At 40.0% G+C, this 18,890-nt stretch overlaps 1 protein-coding gene and 1 long non-coding RNA gene across 23 annotated transcripts in view; both read left to right on the forward strand.

Annotated features, from left to right (window-relative positions):
* Positions 1-18,890, forward strand: part of SECISBP2 (SECIS binding protein 2) — a 40,359-nt gene that overhangs the window by 9,930 nt on the left and 11,539 nt on the right. For 9 of the 22 annotated variants that reach the window (XM_027092008.1, XM_027092014.1, XM_027092000.1 and 6 more), the window contains 7 exons: positions 2,693-2,774; positions 4,357-4,562; positions 6,080-6,202; positions 7,725-7,814; positions 9,129-9,261; positions 16,615-16,781; positions 17,487-17,625. In XM_027092008.1, coding sequence (XP_026947809.1) covers positions 2,693-2,774; positions 4,357-4,562; positions 6,080-6,202; positions 7,725-7,814; positions 9,129-9,261; positions 16,615-16,781; positions 17,487-17,625 — 940 coding nt within the window. The other 13 variants (XM_027092019.1, XM_027092018.1, XM_027092017.1 and 10 more) reach the window with 9 other exon arrangements.
* Positions 3-2,420, forward strand: LOC113612263 (uncharacterized). The gene is made up of 2 exons (XR_003429793.1): positions 3-1,790; positions 1,877-2,420. It is a non-coding gene; the product is annotated as an uncharacterized LOC113612263 (long non-coding RNA).

The raw sequence follows: 18,890 nt of genomic DNA on the forward strand, positions 1-18,890 counted from the left end.
GGAGAAAGAAGAAACAATGAAGAAAACAGAGCTCACCAGTTCATTTACCTCTTGAATGGAGAAAGGATTTCCATTTCCTGTCCTAGCACTTCCCTTGGGTGCCTGGATACTAAACCCTCTGAAGACTTGATGGTAGTGGCTTATAATGTGCAGAAAATAAATCATTCCCCACATGTTGACCCTTAGACTATCATACCTTGGTGTTTTCCTTTTACACAGTGGTGATAAGTAAGGCCGATTGACTGATACAGAAGAATCACAGTTTCATTAGGCAGCTTTGTGACTGCTTTCTGGGCCCTGGCTGGGTGTATGGAATAGCTGAGTAGTCGAGGGGCTCCATGCTTTCATCATGGGTGGTCAGTGGATAATTCTAAACCCGTGAGCACTGTACAAAAGTAGGACAGAGTACAGCGGGTCCAGGGTGAGTGGAAGCATGACTGACACTTTATGTCATGGTCACTTGTTACATATGAGTACTGCATATGTGGACAAGAAGTAAGACATATCATGCTATGTGGGGAGATGTACATACTCATTGCTTTATATATTCACACTCTTGAATTATGTGTGGAGTATTTTTTTGTTTTTTTCCCATTTTCCCTCTAAAAGAAACCTTTTTTTCCTGATGGTATTAGTAACATCTTTCAACGTGAGGAAAATATTCAGGAAAAAAAAAATTGTCTGAAGCTGTACAACCAAGAGAAAACCATGTTTGACACTTATTCTTTTTTTAATGGTACATTGTGGGAATTGAGGGGCATTCCTTTCAATTTAGGATACACATGTATGATACAAGCTTGTGTTTGAATTTTTCAAAACTTGTGGTAGTTTTTCCATGTCATAAAATATTTTTTGAAAATATAACTGTTGCATTGAATCTTTGGTATTGATATATATAATTTACTTAACCATTCTAGAATAGGTAAGCCATTTCTAGTGTTTCATTGGCTTTGGTGAGCATAAAAGTTACGTTTACTCAAAGAACAGGCTGTGTTTTAATCATTTATGTTATTTTATTTTCTCCTTTGATGAATTTATTTTTTTTTAGTTAACATAATTGCCTTTACATACTGTGTCTATCTGGAGCCCCATAGAGAACACAGCAGCCTATAGGATGGGGCCGGAAGAGAATTTGTTTCTCAGTGTGCAGTCACTTCCACAGAGCTATGCTGATGCCACATCACCTCCTCCAGGACTAGCCCAGTGTTTTGGAAGCTGAGAAAGGTGCTAATAGAAGGGAGAATGGCATCTTTCTCTTTGCCAGACTCCCAACCTCCCCATGCCTTTGGAGTTTCCAGAAATGTTTCATTAAAAATAAAAATTCACTTCCCCAGTCACCCTTGTTTTGCATCCATTTAGTAGTAGCGAAATGAAATTATCGAGATTCTGTTCAGAGGTTGGGCCTCAGTCCTGCAGTGGATTGAAGCAGACAGCTTCGCACTCCTGGGATGGGGTGGGTTCTCTAGGCGGCACCTCCTGCAAGATTGGTATGGTGTGCATCTGTCAGGCAGTAATTTGGAATTTGCAGGTTAGCAAGTGACACCTGCCTGCCCAGAGAGCCCTGCCTGATGTCTGTAGGGAAGTGGTGGGTCCTCTGGGGAGGCCCTGGGGCAGGAAGGCCCAGGGTGAAGTAGGTATTTCCAGGCCCTTAGTGAGCTCTACCACGGGGCCAGGAATCAGTGGATGCCACATGGAGGATTTTGCTTTATTTCTATTTGTATTGAAAATGGGGGCTTTCTGTCCTAGTTAAGGAACATGTTCTTTCCATTGTTCTGAAACAGCTCTTGGAGGTTAACAGGCTTCTACTATCCAAGCAGAGAAGTGGCACAAGGCATATTCAGCATAATCAGCTATTTTGGGGTTTAACCTCTTGGAGGTTAACAGGCTTCTACTATCCAAGCAGAGAAGTGGCACAAGGCATATTCAGCATAATCAGCTATTTTGGCCACTGAACAATTCTTTTTTTTTTTTTTTTTTTTTTAACTAGGCTTAGATGGAATGGAATGGTAAAATGGATAAGTTTATGAAACATATGAACTCCAGAATTTATTTTAAATCCATTCAGTGTGAATTTATCATTTTCCTTTCACCTTGGCTGCTGGTCATTTTGAGGTCTCTCTTAATGTACTCACTTGTCCCCAAGTGTCGTTTGGTGCCTCTTCCATGCATGTGGCAGCTTTCTGTCTGTGAAAGGGAGTACGTATTAGAAGGCCTGTATTTGTTTTTGTGGGTATGTTCAGGGATTTTTTGAGCCTTGGTGTGGGGGTGTGGTGAACGACAGCTTTTGCATTCACAGTGGGCACTTCGGCTCTAAGAATCGTGTAGGTACATCTGTGCTGATTTGGAAATTGTTGGTTGTATGTTGGTTTTTTTCCCCTAAGTTACATGATACTGCGTGTGGTGTGATCCCATTATGGAGATCCATTTAAAATAATATACAAATGTTTATGTCCTAAGCAAAGAAATAGAAGGATGCTAGCTAAGCTGTAGACGGTGGATGGTTTTTCCTCTAGGGAATGAGATTTGGCAGAAGAAAGTAATTTAATTTTTCACATAATGTACTTACGTGTTTGGAATTTTTAATTAGCGTATGTTTTGCAGGTTTTAAGAATGGCGAAGGAAACTATATATTTCAAAAATAATGATTACTTTTATTCTGAAATAGTAAGAAAAGAACTGGTTTGTTTTTTAGGGTGAAACAGTGGTGAAGAATAATAATCGGACCGGATCTGTAACTGATAATGCTGCTACCAGTCCCTCTTCATGTACAAGAGGTAAGAGTGGGCTACCAAATATTATTTTAAAATATAAAAATTGTCTATTGTTGTCTGTTTTCTTAGTTCATTTTCAGTCTAGTGCAACTGAAATGTTTTTGTTTTAAAGCCTTCTTTAAGGCAGCTGATGGGTTGATAAACTGGCATCATTGTTAGAAGACTGAAGTAAGCAAACGAGATCCCACATCCATGCACAAGGAGTGTAAACTACGTACAAGTAAAGCATTCTAAATGAAATGTTTGTTCGGTTAAGTGAGAAATTTTATGAACTCAGAAATGATTACTTTCTTAAGCATTACCTATATCAGTGGTTCTCATAGTTTTTGGTCTCAGGACCTCCTTAATACCCTTTAAAAGAACCCCAAAGAATTTCTGTTTATTTGGATAACTGTCAATATTTGTAATATCTGAAATTAAAACTGAGAAATACAAAATACATACTAATTCACTTTAAAAGTAACAATAAACCCATTACAGGTTAACATAGCACATTTTAATTAAAAAAAATAACTATTTTCCATAGTTAAAAAACTAGTCAGGAGAGGAGAGCAGCCTTTACGTTTTAGCAGCTCTTTAATGTCTGGCTCAGGAGATCTGCTTCGGCATTCACCTGTTTCACTGTTCTCTGTCGTACAGCCTCTGGAAAACCCCACTGTACTACGCTCATGGGAGAGTGAGAGTGGGGAAGGCAGATGGCACATTCCTGTTACCAGGAAAACAATTTTGACTGTGGACCCCTGAAAGGGTCCTAGGAGTCTCAGAACTTTGAGAACTGCTGGTCTGTCCTGACCTGGCCCAGAAGTGAGATATTCAGAGAGAGTTCAGTAGATTCTGCTTTTGAAGTTTTTGTGAGTAGCTTGTCCTAACAGAAGACCTTTTCACAAAATTATTCTAGATTTATTCACAGGTGTGTTTTCAATTGCGTTAGCATGTTTGGTACGTATGTGGTTCAATAAAAGACCTTCACTTTAGCAACTGCTGTGAAGATGCATAGCTGTGTGGTGACAAGAACAGCCTGTCTCCCCACTGTGGGGTAGCCACAGGCTGCTGACATGACCTGCCCGTGTCCTGAAGGATGTCCTTTTGTTTTGTCTGTATATAGAGTTTCATGGGCACCTACGGAGTAGTGTTGCCATACTTATGCCTATGTTCTAGAAAGAAATAAATTACCAGTTATTGCGATAGCTGAAGTTTAGTGATCTTTGATTTCTGATGTTAAAGGTACACATCAAGGTTAGTAGGGCCACAGTTTGCTCTTTAGCTCATTATATCTGTGTGTTTGCCACGTGGATGTATTTGTGGATTATTGTTTTTTAATGGAAACTTTTTTGTTTACCACCTGCACCTCTAAGTTAAAAGAACAGTTCCTAGGAAAGTCAGTTCCCCTTACAAGTTAATTCAGCATGCATGTTCCAAGAAGAAAAACAAATTTAGTGGATACTGTAGTTTCCAAGAGAATGTTCTTGACAACACCTTAATTTAACTATGCTCTTGAGTACTTCATGTAATGCATGCTTGGAATTTCTAAGGAATTTCTTTTTACTGTTGGGATTGTTCAACAATTTTGGTTATCTTTGAGCAGAATTATCTTGGACACCAATGGGTTATGTTGTTCGGCAGACATTATCTACAGAACTGTCACCAGCCCCTAAAAATGTTACTTCCATGATAAACCTAAAGATGGTTGCTTCATCAGCAGATCCTAAAAATGGTAGTATGTCATCTTCTGAAGTTTTATCTTCGGAGCCTTCGTACAAAGAGAAACATGTTGTCCATCCTACTAAAAAGGTACGTGTCACAGTTTGATTATGTTGCTCTTCTGTACCACTGGATTGTCTTTTTTTCTCAAATCCTAACTGAAAGTGTTTCATTTGGTACTGTAGGCACTAATCTGAGTTGGTTGTATTCAGTACTTGAATTGAATACAGTCTAGGGACACAAGTGGTAGCTTTTATACACAAGTAAGGACGTGCATGTTAGACCTATGGTCTTAAAATATCTGTGGACCATTTTGAATTCTTTACAAGAGAGATTCTGGCAGTAGCTTATGCTCTGGTATATAAAATACCGCAGTCTTTTGTCTGTTGATTTTACATTGCTTTTACCTACCAGGTACTGGTAGCAAGATAATTGTGTGCCACATTTTGCGATCATCATGTATGTTAATTGATTCTTGGTTAATTGCAGCTACTTACTATAAAATAGCATTTCAGAATCCATTTTTTCCTTTCAATTCAAATAATTTTAAGTTGTTATTTTTCAATCCCTAGATTTCTTTCTTGAAGAGCCTTTTTTACTGGGCTAGACTTTGGGTTTGATTTTCATTGTGTACTGATAACATTATTTTAAGTTGAAATATGGTCATATTTGTTTAGTGCTGGTTTCCTATCTTTTTGAGTGTTAGAATACTTTTTGATATCGAAAGTGTCTTAGACCATCCCACACAAACAGGAGCTGCGTGTTTATGCTTGGTTGATTGAGAAATCTCTGCTGGTAACAATTAATGGTGAAGTCAGACCTGTGTGCCTGTTCCCTACAGCTTTATGCACATACTTGTGAAACACAGGATGCGGCTGTGAGGCCCCTCCAAGTACACATGGAGACTGGCCAGCTCCAAGGCCCCGCTGGTGTCGGGGCGCAGGCTGCACAGTAGACCACCAAGTCACCATCTAAATGAGCTTTTAACACTCTTAAGAGTTAACAGATTTTATTTTATTTTCCCAGCATCTTTTTAAAAATTATCTTTTAATTAGAGGTGTAAGAAAAGTTTATTTTTGAGAAGTCCCAAAATAAAGATGAGAAAATGAGGATCTCCTGTAATCCTATGACCCAGATGGCTTTGCATTGTGGTCATAATGTTTTTTTTTCCCCTTCTAAAACTTTCTGTATTGTGAATTTTTATTACTGAAATAGCACCTGTAATACTACAAGGATCTAATTATGGAAAAGGTCCTTTTCCCATAGCCCTTTGGTCCCCACCCCTCTAGGAGCCTCCATTAACAACTTGCTGTCTGTTTTACCTCAGGGCTCCTGAAAACATAAATAAAGATGTTTATTTTGTTTTAAGTTTTTTTTTTTTTTAAAACAGAAATGCGGGGACTTCTCTGGAGGTCCAATGATTAAGACTTTGCCTTCCAGTGTAGGGGGTGCAGATTTGATCCCTGGTTGGGTAGTTAAGATTCCACATGTCTTGTGGCCAAAAAAACCCATAAAACAGAAGCAATATTGTAACAAATTCAATAAAGACTTTAAAAATGGTCCTAAAAACCCATGATTTTTGCTTTTTTTTTTTGTTGTTGTTCTAGTCCAGAGCATCACAAGGTGACGATCCTGAGCAAAATGAAGCCTCAAGGAAGAATAAGAAAAAGAAAGAAAAGTCTAAATCAAAATATGAAGTCCTGACAGTTCAAGAGCCACCAAGGATTGAAGTATATTTACATTTATTACTCACCTTGTTTGATATAATAAATGGGTCTTCCTTAATAGAAATGGGTTCATACTCGTTGCTGAAGTAAAAATTCTCCAACATTTTCTTTAATAATTGTAGTGCTGGGCTTCCCTGGTGGTGCAGTGGTTGAGAGTCCGCCTGCCAATGCAGGGGACGTGGGTTCGTGCCCCGGTCCGGGAAGATCCCACGTGCCACGGAGCGGCTGGGCCCATGAGCCATGGCCGCTGAGCCTGTGCGTCCGGAGCCTGTGCTCCGCAATAGGAGAGGCCACAGCGGTGAGAGGCCCGTGTACTGCAAAAAAAAAAAAAAAAAAAAAAAAATTGTAGTGCTAAAGAAAATAGTTGTCACCCATTTTCTTCAGTTCTTCATTTTGGTGTCCCCAGTGCAATGCCCATCTCATAGCAGGTTCTCAGTAAACGAATGAATGGCCTAGAGAAAAAACTACTTGTATTGAAATTTAATGGTGTGTATGCCCTACTACTAATATATACCCCTCAGTATCTTCTGGTCTGTTTTTTTCTTTGCTTTGGCATGCTGGCTTCTGCAGGGCCTCCTTTTCTATCTAGATGTTTTGGTATAATATGCTCCACTATTGAGAGAAACTTAGAATACTGTAGATCTGTCGTGGACCCTGGTCAAGAAGAGAATATCATGAACTTCCGAAAGTGCTCTTTAAATTGTTGTCCAGTGATACTCCAAGAATGTCTCTGTTCTCCAAGGAGCCATCCTGGATCCTGATTATGTTTCTCATGGGTCTGCAGTACCAGACTCAGCAGCCTGGCTCCTGGTGCTGGCAGAAGGGTCTCTCAGCAGTACTCCCAGGCAGCCAGCTTAGGGTCAAGCCCGAGGTGTTCCCACAAACTCGAGGGGCTCCCAGGGCTTTTTGAACATTCCCTTGAGAGTAATGGGGTTGCATGTTTGAAAACCTATGACTGCGGTAGAGCATTATTGTTTGGGCCAACAAATAACTCATTATTTCTGCCCACATTTTTCACATAATTTCTCCAGGGTCCCTAAAATGTTGACAGAAACACATAAGACATTTTAAAATGATTTAAACATTGTTTAGAGACCTGTTCCTTTGTTTCTTTTTTCTAGTCTAGGATCAGCACATGTGACAAGATGCTTACATCCCCTGAGTCCAGATTGATGGTTTCCCTACAGAAAAGCATAGTTGAAGGATGGGTGCTTGAAAACTCTTGTGCCAGTATTCTTGGGGCAGTTCGTAGACTGCTTGGTGAACCCACATCCTTGAGGCCCCTGCTCTCTGCCTCTGGAGCAGGGAGATTCAAACTGCGGTCCTTAACTTTGTTCTAAGAGTGAAATAAAGCCGAAGCACTTACATTAGTTTTTTGGTTTTGTTTTGACTGTTTTATAACACCTTTGAGCACTTTTATAAGGATATTTTTATGGAAAGAAAATAAGACCAAGGAACAGGTTGTAGTTGGGCTTATTTGATAATTGTGATTTGCGAAGAGCTAAAGGGTGTGTGGTTTACTTAGGATGCCGAGGAGTTTCCCAATCTGGCAGTTGCATCTGAAAGAAGAGACAGAGTAGAGTCACCGAAATTTCAGTCTAAACAGCAGCCACAGGTAATTTTTAGATTGAAACCACAATTGCTTTTGGCTTAACTTTTCTTGCTAAACTAAACTGAGAAAAACTGCTTTCCAGACTTCTTTGTGTATGGGGACAGGTGGTTTTGTTTTGATTCATTCCTTCATTGGGGAACCACATCCAGTGTGTTGAAACAAAGTTGCTCTTAAGCTAAAACTGCTTTATCACTTTTGAAATTAGGCTATTGGTAACTGCCATTGCTGTATCAGAAAGGAGGGGAACACAAACTGCCTAACTTGGATTTAAAGAAAAAACTTTGACTTAGTTTATTCAGGAAACAGAAGAATCTCTTTGTGAGGCAGTAATGTCTGACAGAAGGAAAAAAGAGAGCCACCAGCATTTCACTCAGGTAGTCAGGATCAGAGGAAGAAATGATTCTTCTCTTGCCTTAGCCCCACTGTGGATTCAGGAATGAACTTGTAGTTCATAATCTAGATGGAGAACTTGCATACTTTGGGCATGTTCGTTGTCATTTTGCCTTTCAAAGTGGGGTGATTGTTTTCACATTTGTGAAAAGTAAAATTCTAAACCCATGTATCTTTGCATTCCTATGTTGTAATTTGGTTATCTTCCATCCCTGCAGAGGTCTCTGTGGCTGCCTGTGCTGTGCTTAGCACTCACCCATTGCCATGAGCCCTCACCCAGCGTGAATTTGGCATCAGGGAAGAGAACAGTGGCGTGGGGCAGGAGTGGAGGTGTTAAAGCACAAGAGACAACACGTCCGTACACCCTTATACAGTCTCAAAACCCAAATCAGAATGATTTCAGAAATAACATTTGTTTAGAGTGTATCTGACTTTGCGCCTAAATATAATACTCACCTGCTGGGTGTGTTTTGGACTTGTATAAATTTTTGGTCATGCCTCCATGGTTTCATGGCACTTGGTTGGCTCACTTAGGCAATTGGAGAGCGAATGGTGTTAATGAGGCAGTAGTACCAACCAGCTAGCCCCACACATAAACTTTCGTAGCCCAGGACTTTATACAAGTCTTGGTTCCTTATCTGTAGATGTATGCTGTTATTCACAATGGAGATGCAGACGTGTAAGTGGTTTAATTAAACCAGTGTTATGAAAGAAGGAGGAGAAAATAAACAACCTTGGTGGTAATATTGGCAGATAATTTGGAATTGACTGGGGTTTTAATTACTTTAATTTTTTTTAATTTTAAGATTTTTATAGTCCCTATATCTGTTTTATCTTATTAATTATATGATTTTTTATCATAAAATGAAAAGCACAATTTGTAAAATTTAGTATTATAAATAAACTTCTGATTTTTGAACTTTTTAGAATAATTTTAAAAGTAGTGGAAAGAAGAGCCAAATTCCAGTACAGTTGGATTTGGGAGGAATGCTAACCGCATTGGAAAAGAAGCAGCACTCCCAGAATGCAAAGCAGTCCTCCAAACCAGTGGTGTTCTCAGGTAAAAGAGTCTTTTCATTTCAGACAAATGATTGAAGTCTTTTTCAGTAGACTATTTTGTGACTGTTTTTTCTTGTAATCAAAAGTTGTTTATATATGATCAAAATAATGTGGTGCTGGAATAAGGATAGTTATAGACCAGTAGAATAGAATTGAGAATCCAGAAATAAACACACATATCTATGGCCAGTGAATTTTTAACAGGGTTGTTGAGTTCATTAAAAGGACAAAGAACAATCATTTAAAAAATGGTCCTGGGGCAACTGGATTTCCACATGCTTAACAATGAAGTTGGACCGCCAACCTCACACCATATACAAAAATTAACTCAAAATGGATCAACAACTTAAATATAAGAGCTAAAACTTGAAACTCTTAGAAGAAAACAGAGGTAAATCTTCATGACCTTGGATTAGGTGATGAATTTTTAGAAAGGACACCAAAAGCACAAGCAACAAAAGCAAAAATAGATAAATTGGATTTCATCAAAATTAAAAACTTTTGTGTACCAAATGACATTATTAAGAAAATGAGAAGACATCTTATAGAATGGGAGAAAATATTTGAAAATCGTATAAGGATTTAAGATCCAAATATATAAGAACTCTTACAATTCAGTAACACTCATTTAAAAAATGGGCAGAGCTCTTGAAAAGACATTTCTCCATGAGAAGGTATATGTACGGTCAATAACATGCGAAAAGATGCTCAACATTGGTAGTCATTAGAGAAATGCAACTTAAAACCACACTGAGGCAGTTCTTGAAACCTACTATGATAGCTCTAATCAGAAACATGGAAAATAACAAGTGTTTGTGGGGATTTGGAGAAATTGGAACTGTTGCTGATGGAAATGTTAAATGGTGCACTTACTTTGGAAAACAGTCCCATGGTTCTTCAGAATGCCAAATAGAGAGTTGTCATGTGACTTGGCAATTCCACTCCTCTGAATGTATCCAAAAGAATTAAAAACAGAGACTCAGACACTTGTACACCAGTGTTCATAGCAGCATTATTCGTAGTAGCCCAAAGATGGAAACAACCCAAATGTATATCAACAGATGAATGGGTAAGCAAAAGGTGGTATATACATACAATGGAATATTCAGCCTTAAAAAGGAAGGAAATTCTGTCATAGAAAGTAGATTAGCGGTTACCAGGGGTTGAGGGGAGTGGGGAATGAGGAGTTATTGTTTAATGGGGATAGATTTTTATTTCGGGGCATGAAAAAGTTCTGGGTATGGGTAGTGGTGATGTTTCCAACAACGTTGTGAACGCAATTGATGCCACTGAATTGTGAAGTGAAGAACGGTTAAAATAGTAGTTTCTATGTTATATGTATTTTATCACAAAATTTTTAAAGTTATTTAAGTATGATGATTTTAAGAAATAGGTCTTATTAAAAGGTGGGTTTTGGGGACTTCTCTGGTGGTCCAGTGGTAAAGAATCCACCTTCCAATGCAGGGGATGCAGGTTCAATCCCTGGTCAGGGAACTAGGTTCCCACATGCCACAGGGCAGCTAAGCCCATATGCCCAAACTCCTGAGCTCAAGCATCTCAGCTAGAGAGCCCATGTGTCACAAACTACAGAGCCCACGCACCCTGGAGCCTGCGCGCCACAACTAGAGAAGAGAAAACCTGCGCACCACAACTATAGAGAACCCTGCACACTGCAGCAAAAGATCCCACGTGCCGCAACTAAGACCCGATGCAGCAAAAAATAGATAGATAAACATTAAAAACAACAACAACATGGGTTTATGGGTTTTCCACTTGATGTGATGACTTGGTGTACCTAAAAGTCTTACGTAAGTGCCCTGTACAGGTTATAAATCTTCACCAGATTGAAATGAATTACCTGCCTGTCCATGGGAACGCAGCGGGTGGCAGTGTTGGCTTGGTAGTGATGCAGTCATTCTCTCCTCTGAAACACCTCTTAGAGCCAAGATAGTTAAAATTGGCAATATGTTATACAGAGAAATAATGCACATTTGCCACCATAGTCTTTTAAATATGTTTCCCTCTGAGGCAGTTTATTTACTTTAAAAGTGAAAAATAGGTATCCAAGGAAATGGTAAAGAAGCTTACTTTTTTTGGTTTCTGAAGCATTTTAAAGCAATTTGTGGACATCATGTCATTTTACTTATAAATACGTCAATCTGCATCTCTAACTGATGGTGATTTTATTATGGCATTAATCCCAGAAAGGATAAACATGATTTGTCTCTTCAGGGGAGGGAGGTAGCATTTTTTTTCTTTTGAAAATTTTCAAACATCTGGAAAAGCCGAATAAAATCATGCAGTGACCACCCATGTACTCACCATCTAGATTCTAATTTTTTTCAATCTCGTAATTTTTCCAGAGGTCAGCAAACTATGACCTGCTGGCTGCTGGCTGTAAAGTTTTATTAGAACACAGCCAACACTTGTTCATTTGAGTATTATCTGTGGCTGCTTTTGAGTTATAATGGCAGTTGAGCATTGCAGTATGCATATGCTCATTAGCCTAAAATACTTGCTCTCTGGCCCTTTAAGGAAAAGTTTGCTGACCCCGATTTATCCATTCATCAATATGTTGTTTTTTATTTTTGCTGCATTTAAGGTCGGTTGCAGACACCACTGTATTTTACCCCCAAGTGTTACAGCATGCATATCATTTACTAGAATTCAGTATTTATTTATGGCTCTTCTTTTCCTTTGGAGGTAAAATATGCATTTAGTGACATGCACAGATCTTAAGTGCACCATTTGAAGCCTTTTGGCAAATGTGTAACTGTGTAACGTAGACTCGTGGCTATGTAGGACATTGTCAACACCCTTGAAATTTTCCTCAGCCCCTTCCCATTCCAGTCATTCCCTGCTGCTACCCGCAGGCAACCATGGTTCTGATTTTTTTTCTGCCATAGACTAGTTTGTCCTTGTTCTAGAACTTCATGTAAGTGGAATCTTAGTATATGCTTCTTTGTGTAAGTTTTCTTTCACTCGACACAATATTTTTGTGACTTACTTACACTGTAGATGTATGTCAGTAGTTCTTTTTGTTTTTTATTGAGATGAAATTCATGTAGCATAAAATTAACCATTTTACACTGTACAATTTAGTGGCGTTTAGTACATCCACAGTGTTGTGTAACCATCACCTCTGTCTAGTTCCTAATATTTTTATCACCCCAAAAGGAAACCCCTACCCATTAAGCTCCCCATTTTCCTCCTTTCCCCAGCCCCTGGCAACTACCTATGGATCTGCCTATTCTGACATTTTATATAAATGGAATCATATAGTTTGCGACCTTTTCTGTCAGTCTGCTTTCACTTAGCTTAATGTCTTTGATGTTCATCCATATTCATGTATCTTATTTCACCAGTGTTTGTGATCGAATCATATTCTGTTGTCCACAATTTCTTTATCTATTGATGGACATTTAGGCTGTTTCCACCTTTTGTCTGTTGTGGATAATACTGCTGTGATTATTCATGTACAAGTATTTGAGTGTCTGTTTTCAATTCTCTTGGGAGAGTGGAATTGCTGGGCCACGTGGTATTTAGTTTATAAATTGCCAGACTGTTTTCCAAACTGGCTGTGTACCATATTACACTCACCAGTAATGTATGAATGTTCTCCTGGTTCCACATCCTCATCAACATTTGATGTTGTTGGTCTTAATTTTAGCCATTCTGATGGGAGTGGAGGTGGGATTATTTTGAAGCTGAAAATTCTGAACACTCTCTGGCAGATGATTTTATATGGGCTGCTGAATGATATAGTCAGCAGTTTCCCAAATAGCCTTCTCATGGCTACAGCAGAAGTAAGTTTTAGTGAGTTTCATAGTGACCTTTATTAAAAGCCCAGAGTACAAATTTAAAATGTCTGAATGCAGTTAATTTAGCCCATGTACAGTGTGGCTGAGGCACCAGTCGACGGTGTGTCCCTGAACCCAGTGTTTCTTTTTCACACAGTATCCCCAGGATTGCCAACAATGGCACTGCCTGGGAGTGAGCTGAAAGTGCAGGTTCCAGGAACACCTCAGAAGTGGTACACTAGAACCACTTGGTATGGGAAGGGCAGTAGGTGTTTTTAACAAGCACACAGTGGGATTTTTTGTTTTGTTTTGTCTTTGTTTTTCACTTTTTTGTGGTGGAAAATTTGAAACATAATCAAAAGTAGAGAGAATATGATGAATACTGCCACCATGTGCCCATTACCCAGCTCCATCAGTTAACAACATTTTGCCAGTCTTGTTGCATCTGGAACTCTACTTTTTTTTTCTGAAGTACTTGTAGACATCAGGTCATTTAGCCTGTAAATACATCAGTATCTCTAATTGATGGTGATTTTGTTTTTAATTGAACCACTCTGCCATCCTCCCGTCTAATAATATTAATGATTATTTCTTGCTAGCATCTTGTATCCAGTCTGTATTTAAATTTCTTTGTCTCAATGATTTTGGTAATTTTATTCATTTCAGGATCCACAGTTTTATACATCACATGTGTGAGTAATTCTTACATATATCAAAACTTGGGACCACTGCCTTCTTAGATATTCCTCAAAGTTGCTTTTCTCAGCTCATCTTCTGTTTGGTAAAGGCCTGCAGTGTTGGCCTTTCCAGAGAAATCTGCAAAGTGCTTGGCCAACCGCTGATTCTGAAGAATGTAGCTTCTTGGGGAGCCTGCAGGGAAGTGTGTAAACTACTGACTGAGCATTCTAGATCTCCAGTCAAAGGTAAAAGCAGGAAAAGTGAGGGAACTACCTCTGAGGCTATATGAGGTGGCTATTTTGCAACTAGTTTCAAGTTGGACCTTTTAGATGCAGTTGTGTATGAAGTACATAAACAGTTTTGCAAGGAGTGGGGGCCTTCAATCAGATGATATTTTTAAGTATTTGAGGTTGTCAGATTGTAAGGTTGGGATTTTGGTAGTATTGAAAGGACATTTTGGTCAGAGATCCCAGGAATACCCAAATACTGACATGTCCATCACCTTCCTTTTTGACATCAGTAAGGGAACCATTCTTTGCAGAAAAAGTAAAAATTAGGTAAGAGGAATTCAGGGTTCCTCTTTATTTTAGATGAGCCAGTACCAAGTACCCCTATGTGGGGCTTTTGTGCCAGAACACAACTTAAGTCAAAGGCCTTTGGAGGCTTATGTCTATTCTGGAGCCCAAGTCAGGCCTTCCCAACTGGCTGGTCAGATTAAAGAGGAGGTGAATGCTTTTACCAGCAGCATAGGGAAGAGTAGCCCTGGCCACCTAGCAGACGGTGTGTTTAAGATATGTTTCTTGTAGACAGCATATAGTCGGAGCTTTCTTTTTTATACAGGCCAACAATCTCTGCCTGTTGAGTGGGGTGTTTTACTCATTCATGTTTAATGTAATTGTTACTTTGGTTGGATTTACTGCTGTTGCTATTTTTTTCTGATTCTTATTTATTCTTCTGTTCATCCTTAACTGCTTTATTTTATGTTAAATATAGAGTACCATTTTGATTCCTTTGTTGATTTTTTCCTTTACTTTAAAAATCCTATTTTCTTAAAAATAAAGTGGTTGCTTATAAATAAGTAAATTAAGCAATGAATTCTGTCATTGTTTATCTAGGAACATCTATATTTTACATTCATTTTTTGAAGGATAGTTTTGCCGGGTATAGAATTTTTGGTTGACTTTTTTTTCTCCCAATACTTTGAATGGCATTCCATTGCCCTCTTGCCTCCATTGTTGACAGTGAGACGTCAGATATTACTTGTCTTGTTGTTCCACTTTCTGTGGTGAGTTGTTTTTCCCTTGCTACTTTCCATAGTTTTTCTTTGTTTCCACCTTCAACAGTTTGACTATGATATGTCTAGGTGGGAATCTCTATATTTATCCTACCTTTGGTTGGGTACTGTTTATCCTATTTTGGCTTTGTAGATTAAAGTTTTCATCAAATTTGGGAAATTTAGGGCCATTATTTCTTCAGAATATTTTTTGTCTTTTCTCTTTCCTCTCCTGGCACTCCCATTATATGTATAGTGGTATGTTTGTTGTTGCTCCACAGGTCTCTTGAGGCTGTCTTCATTTTTTCAATCTTTTAAAATCTTTAAAATTTTTCTTTAAATTGAATAGTTTCTATTGATTTATCTTCATGTTCACTGATTTTTCTACCATCTCAAATCTGCTACTGAGCCTTTCTCCTTTGTTATTTGTATTTAATGAAATCCTGTGTTTTCATCTATTCTCATAGTTGCCTTGAAGTCTTGGTCATCTGTGTCCCACAGCTGGGAGCACTCAAAGACAGTTTCTGTTAACTTCCTTTTTTCTTTAGTATGGGTCACACTTCCTTGTTTCTTTGGAAGTTTGAAAAATTTTTTGTTGAATACTGAATATTTCAGTTAATACATTGTAGCAACTCTGGATTTGATTTTTTCCTTCTGAGAGTAGTGATTGTGCTGGGGTTTTTTTGTTTTGTTTTGTGTAAGGAACTGCCTTGGTCTGAATTTGGTGGCTGTCTTCCTCACAGTGTGTGGTTGTTGATGTCTCTGCTCAGTTATTTTTTTTTTGTTTTTATTTTGTTTTTGGCTTGCCTTTCCAGGAGTCACCCCTGTGTCTACACAGCACTTTTAAAACATATTCCAAAATTAAGGAGGGTGGGTAAAATATATTTGGAAAAATACTGATGGTTGTTGAAGCTGGACAGTGAGTACCTGAGTTTGTTGTTATACATTCTCTTTTTCTTTGGTATGTGTTTAGAAATTTTCCTAATTAAAAAGTAGGGGGAAAGTATGAACAAGTTAACTATTTCCTTGGGAACAGGAACAAGGTGGGAAGTAGAACAGAACCATAGTATGCAGTTGAAGTGTACTGAGTAGTGATTGTGGTCATGTATTTACACTGTGCAGGGAATTTAGGAAAGTATGTTTATGTCTAGAAAACTCAAGAGAATCAACTTGAAATATAACTAGGATTTTATAAGGTAGTGAGGTAGAAGGTATGCATAGGGAAGCCAGTGGCCAACTCCTGCAAAGGCAGTGTCAACTGAAAATGGTGGAGTAAAAGGCATCTTAAATCTTAAGTACAAGCTACCCGGAAAAATTCTTAATCAAAAAATGAGACCCACACATCATCAGATTTTACTGAGCAACATAGGAGATTTGATTACAACATAGGAGATTTGATTACAACATAGGAGCAATATAGGAGATTTGATTACAGGGATAGGAAGCTGGTTCTCTAAGGGACAATTTGATGAGGATGAGGAAGGTTGTGGGTATGGGCGGGCAGCATAAGGAGCCCCTGAGACAGATCTGCAGCGAGCCTGCCCTCTGGAGCCAGGCAGGTGGCGGGCAGCAGCCTGAGCCATGTGTCCCTACTGTGTTGTAGTCGGGGCGGTGCCCGTCCTCTCCAAAGACTCCATGTCAGGGAAGAAGGGCCACCGCTTTGGCCAGGTGAAGACCCCGCACAACCCCTTAGACTCCAGCGCCCCCCTGATGAAGAAGGGGAAGCAGAGGGAGGTCCCCAAGGCCAAGAAGCCAACCTCGTTGAAGAAGGTGTGTGGTGTTTTGTTTGAAATTGGGCGCGAGAAAACCTACAGACTCTCCTGTATCTGTGTTACTCCTTTCGACTCTTACATTTTTAGATTTTAACCTTCACTCTCATTTGAAACTGCTCTTGTCAAGATGGGTACACGATTTTCTGAAAGATGATCCCTTGCTCTTCCCACATGGTGTGCTAGAGCGAGTGAAGCAGGGTGCCTTAGCTGCTGGAGGGGGAGGCCTTATTTATTTATTTTAATGCTTTGGAATGACATGGACAGAAAACCAGAAATGGGGGAGTATGTTCTCATTCACATTTTTTACCCTCATTCTACCCAAGGCAATCTGTCTAGTGCTCAGATTTGGTAAATATTGGACACTTCCTGGCACACGTTCTTTGATTTAATTTTCAAAGCAGCCTGTGGAGTGTGGTGGGTCTCAGATGGAGGAAGGCATGTCTTGCCTGGGGCCAGGTAACAGTTGAGCTGCACAGTTGCATCAGAGCCCAGTTCTCACATGCCCTGCTCTGTGCACCCAGGGGGAACATGCTGCTCCTGGGCTGTGGGTGAGAGGGTTGGGCCCACCCATGGGGGTGGGTGGGGAGTAAGGGCACAAACAGGCACAGTGCCAACCAGCTTAACTTGGGTGGCTTATTTTGCAGAAGAGCTTATTTTTAAGTGCAAGTATTTAGATGTTTTGATCATTTATTTAATTTTAAAGATTATTTTGAAAGAGCGGCAGGAGAGAAAGCAACAGCGTCTCCAAGAAAATGCTGTGAGCCCAGCTTTTGCCAGTGACGATGTGCAAGATGGAGAGAGCGGTGGTGACGACCAGGCCCTCGGGCAGCCTGACCCCTCAGGTACCGAGTTCTGTTGGTTTGCTTCTTAAAGAATCCTTCAGCGGGGGCGGCCGTATGCACAGCCAACTGTCTGGGCTTTGCCCAGCCCTTGTCCCTGTGTGGTAAAAGCACGTGGGCGTTGGGCCTTGGGAATGCAGAAGTTTTCAGTCTCCTAACTTGACAGTAAGAGGACGTCCCTATGGGCAGGTGGAGCTTCTGGTGCCTCTGCTTCTCAGGGGTGAGAGGGACAGAGGGGTGAGGCCCCTGAGTTCGATCTGTGTGACATTGGATGGTCCTCGCAATTTGAAGTGCCATGAGAATTAACGCCATTAACTGCAGAGCTGCTTGCCCACAAGTGTGTGAGACATGGTGTCATACAAGAAATGGGTTAAGTAAGCATTTTAGTGAATTATACATTCAGAACAGTACACAGATCAGAAGCATATAGCTTGAGGACTTTATACCAAGTTCAGAATTGTATCAGCCCCACAGTCCCCATGATTCCCGCTCAAGGCCTCAGCCCTGTCTGCAGCCCTACCCGTGAGCTTTCAGGCTTTGTTCCAGTGGAATCTTGTAGTGTGTGCCCCTCTGGCCAGCAGTATATCTGTGGCCTGTAGAGGTAGTACCAGATTGTCATTGCTGCATAGCATCCAGGTGTACAAACGTGCCAGGTGGCATGGGAGTGTTGTGGGCGTTTCCACTTTGGGGCTATTAGAAGCACAGGTGCTGTGGCAGCGTGGGATGTATATAGGGGACGTGAGCACCCCTCCTGCTGGCATTTCCCCGGGGTGGATCTTGGGGTTGGGTCCACTGCCACCCAGCCTAGAGGCTCCTGCCATACAGGCTGCCAGGGGTTTTACAAGCTACGCCTGTGGGTGGTGGAGAGGCCAGCCACGGGACATTGTCTTTCCTGGTGGATGAACTCCTTCCTCTGGTGATGTTATTGCACTTGCACTTTGGAAGTGTCTAGAAGTAACAATTTGAGTGTTGTAAGCTGTTATTGAATCCTGTCTGATGGATTTAAACACACCTATTGTGGCTTTCCCAGTTTAGATGTTCAGCTTCTCTTTTAAGGGTTATTTGATAAAGGAATGGTTTCAGGCATTTGCAAAAAAATTGAGAACTAATAAACCTGCTTTTAAAACTTATTGATAAGAACTTCAGGTTAAATTTCAAAATTAAAAAATAAATTTGGCCACTGAAACCACACAGTTAAAAATGGTTAGGGAATTCCCTGGTGGTCCAGTGGTTAGGACTCCACGCTCTCACTGCCAGGGGCTCGGGTT

Source organism: Aethalodelphis obliquidens, unplaced genomic scaffold (genome assembly GCF_003676395.1).
Source record: "Aethalodelphis obliquidens isolate GAN/ISIS:26980383/991018 unplaced genomic scaffold, ASM367639v1 scaffold74, whole genome shotgun sequence".
Classification (NCBI taxonomy): Eukaryota; Metazoa; Chordata; class Mammalia; order Artiodactyla; family Delphinidae; genus Aethalodelphis; species Aethalodelphis obliquidens.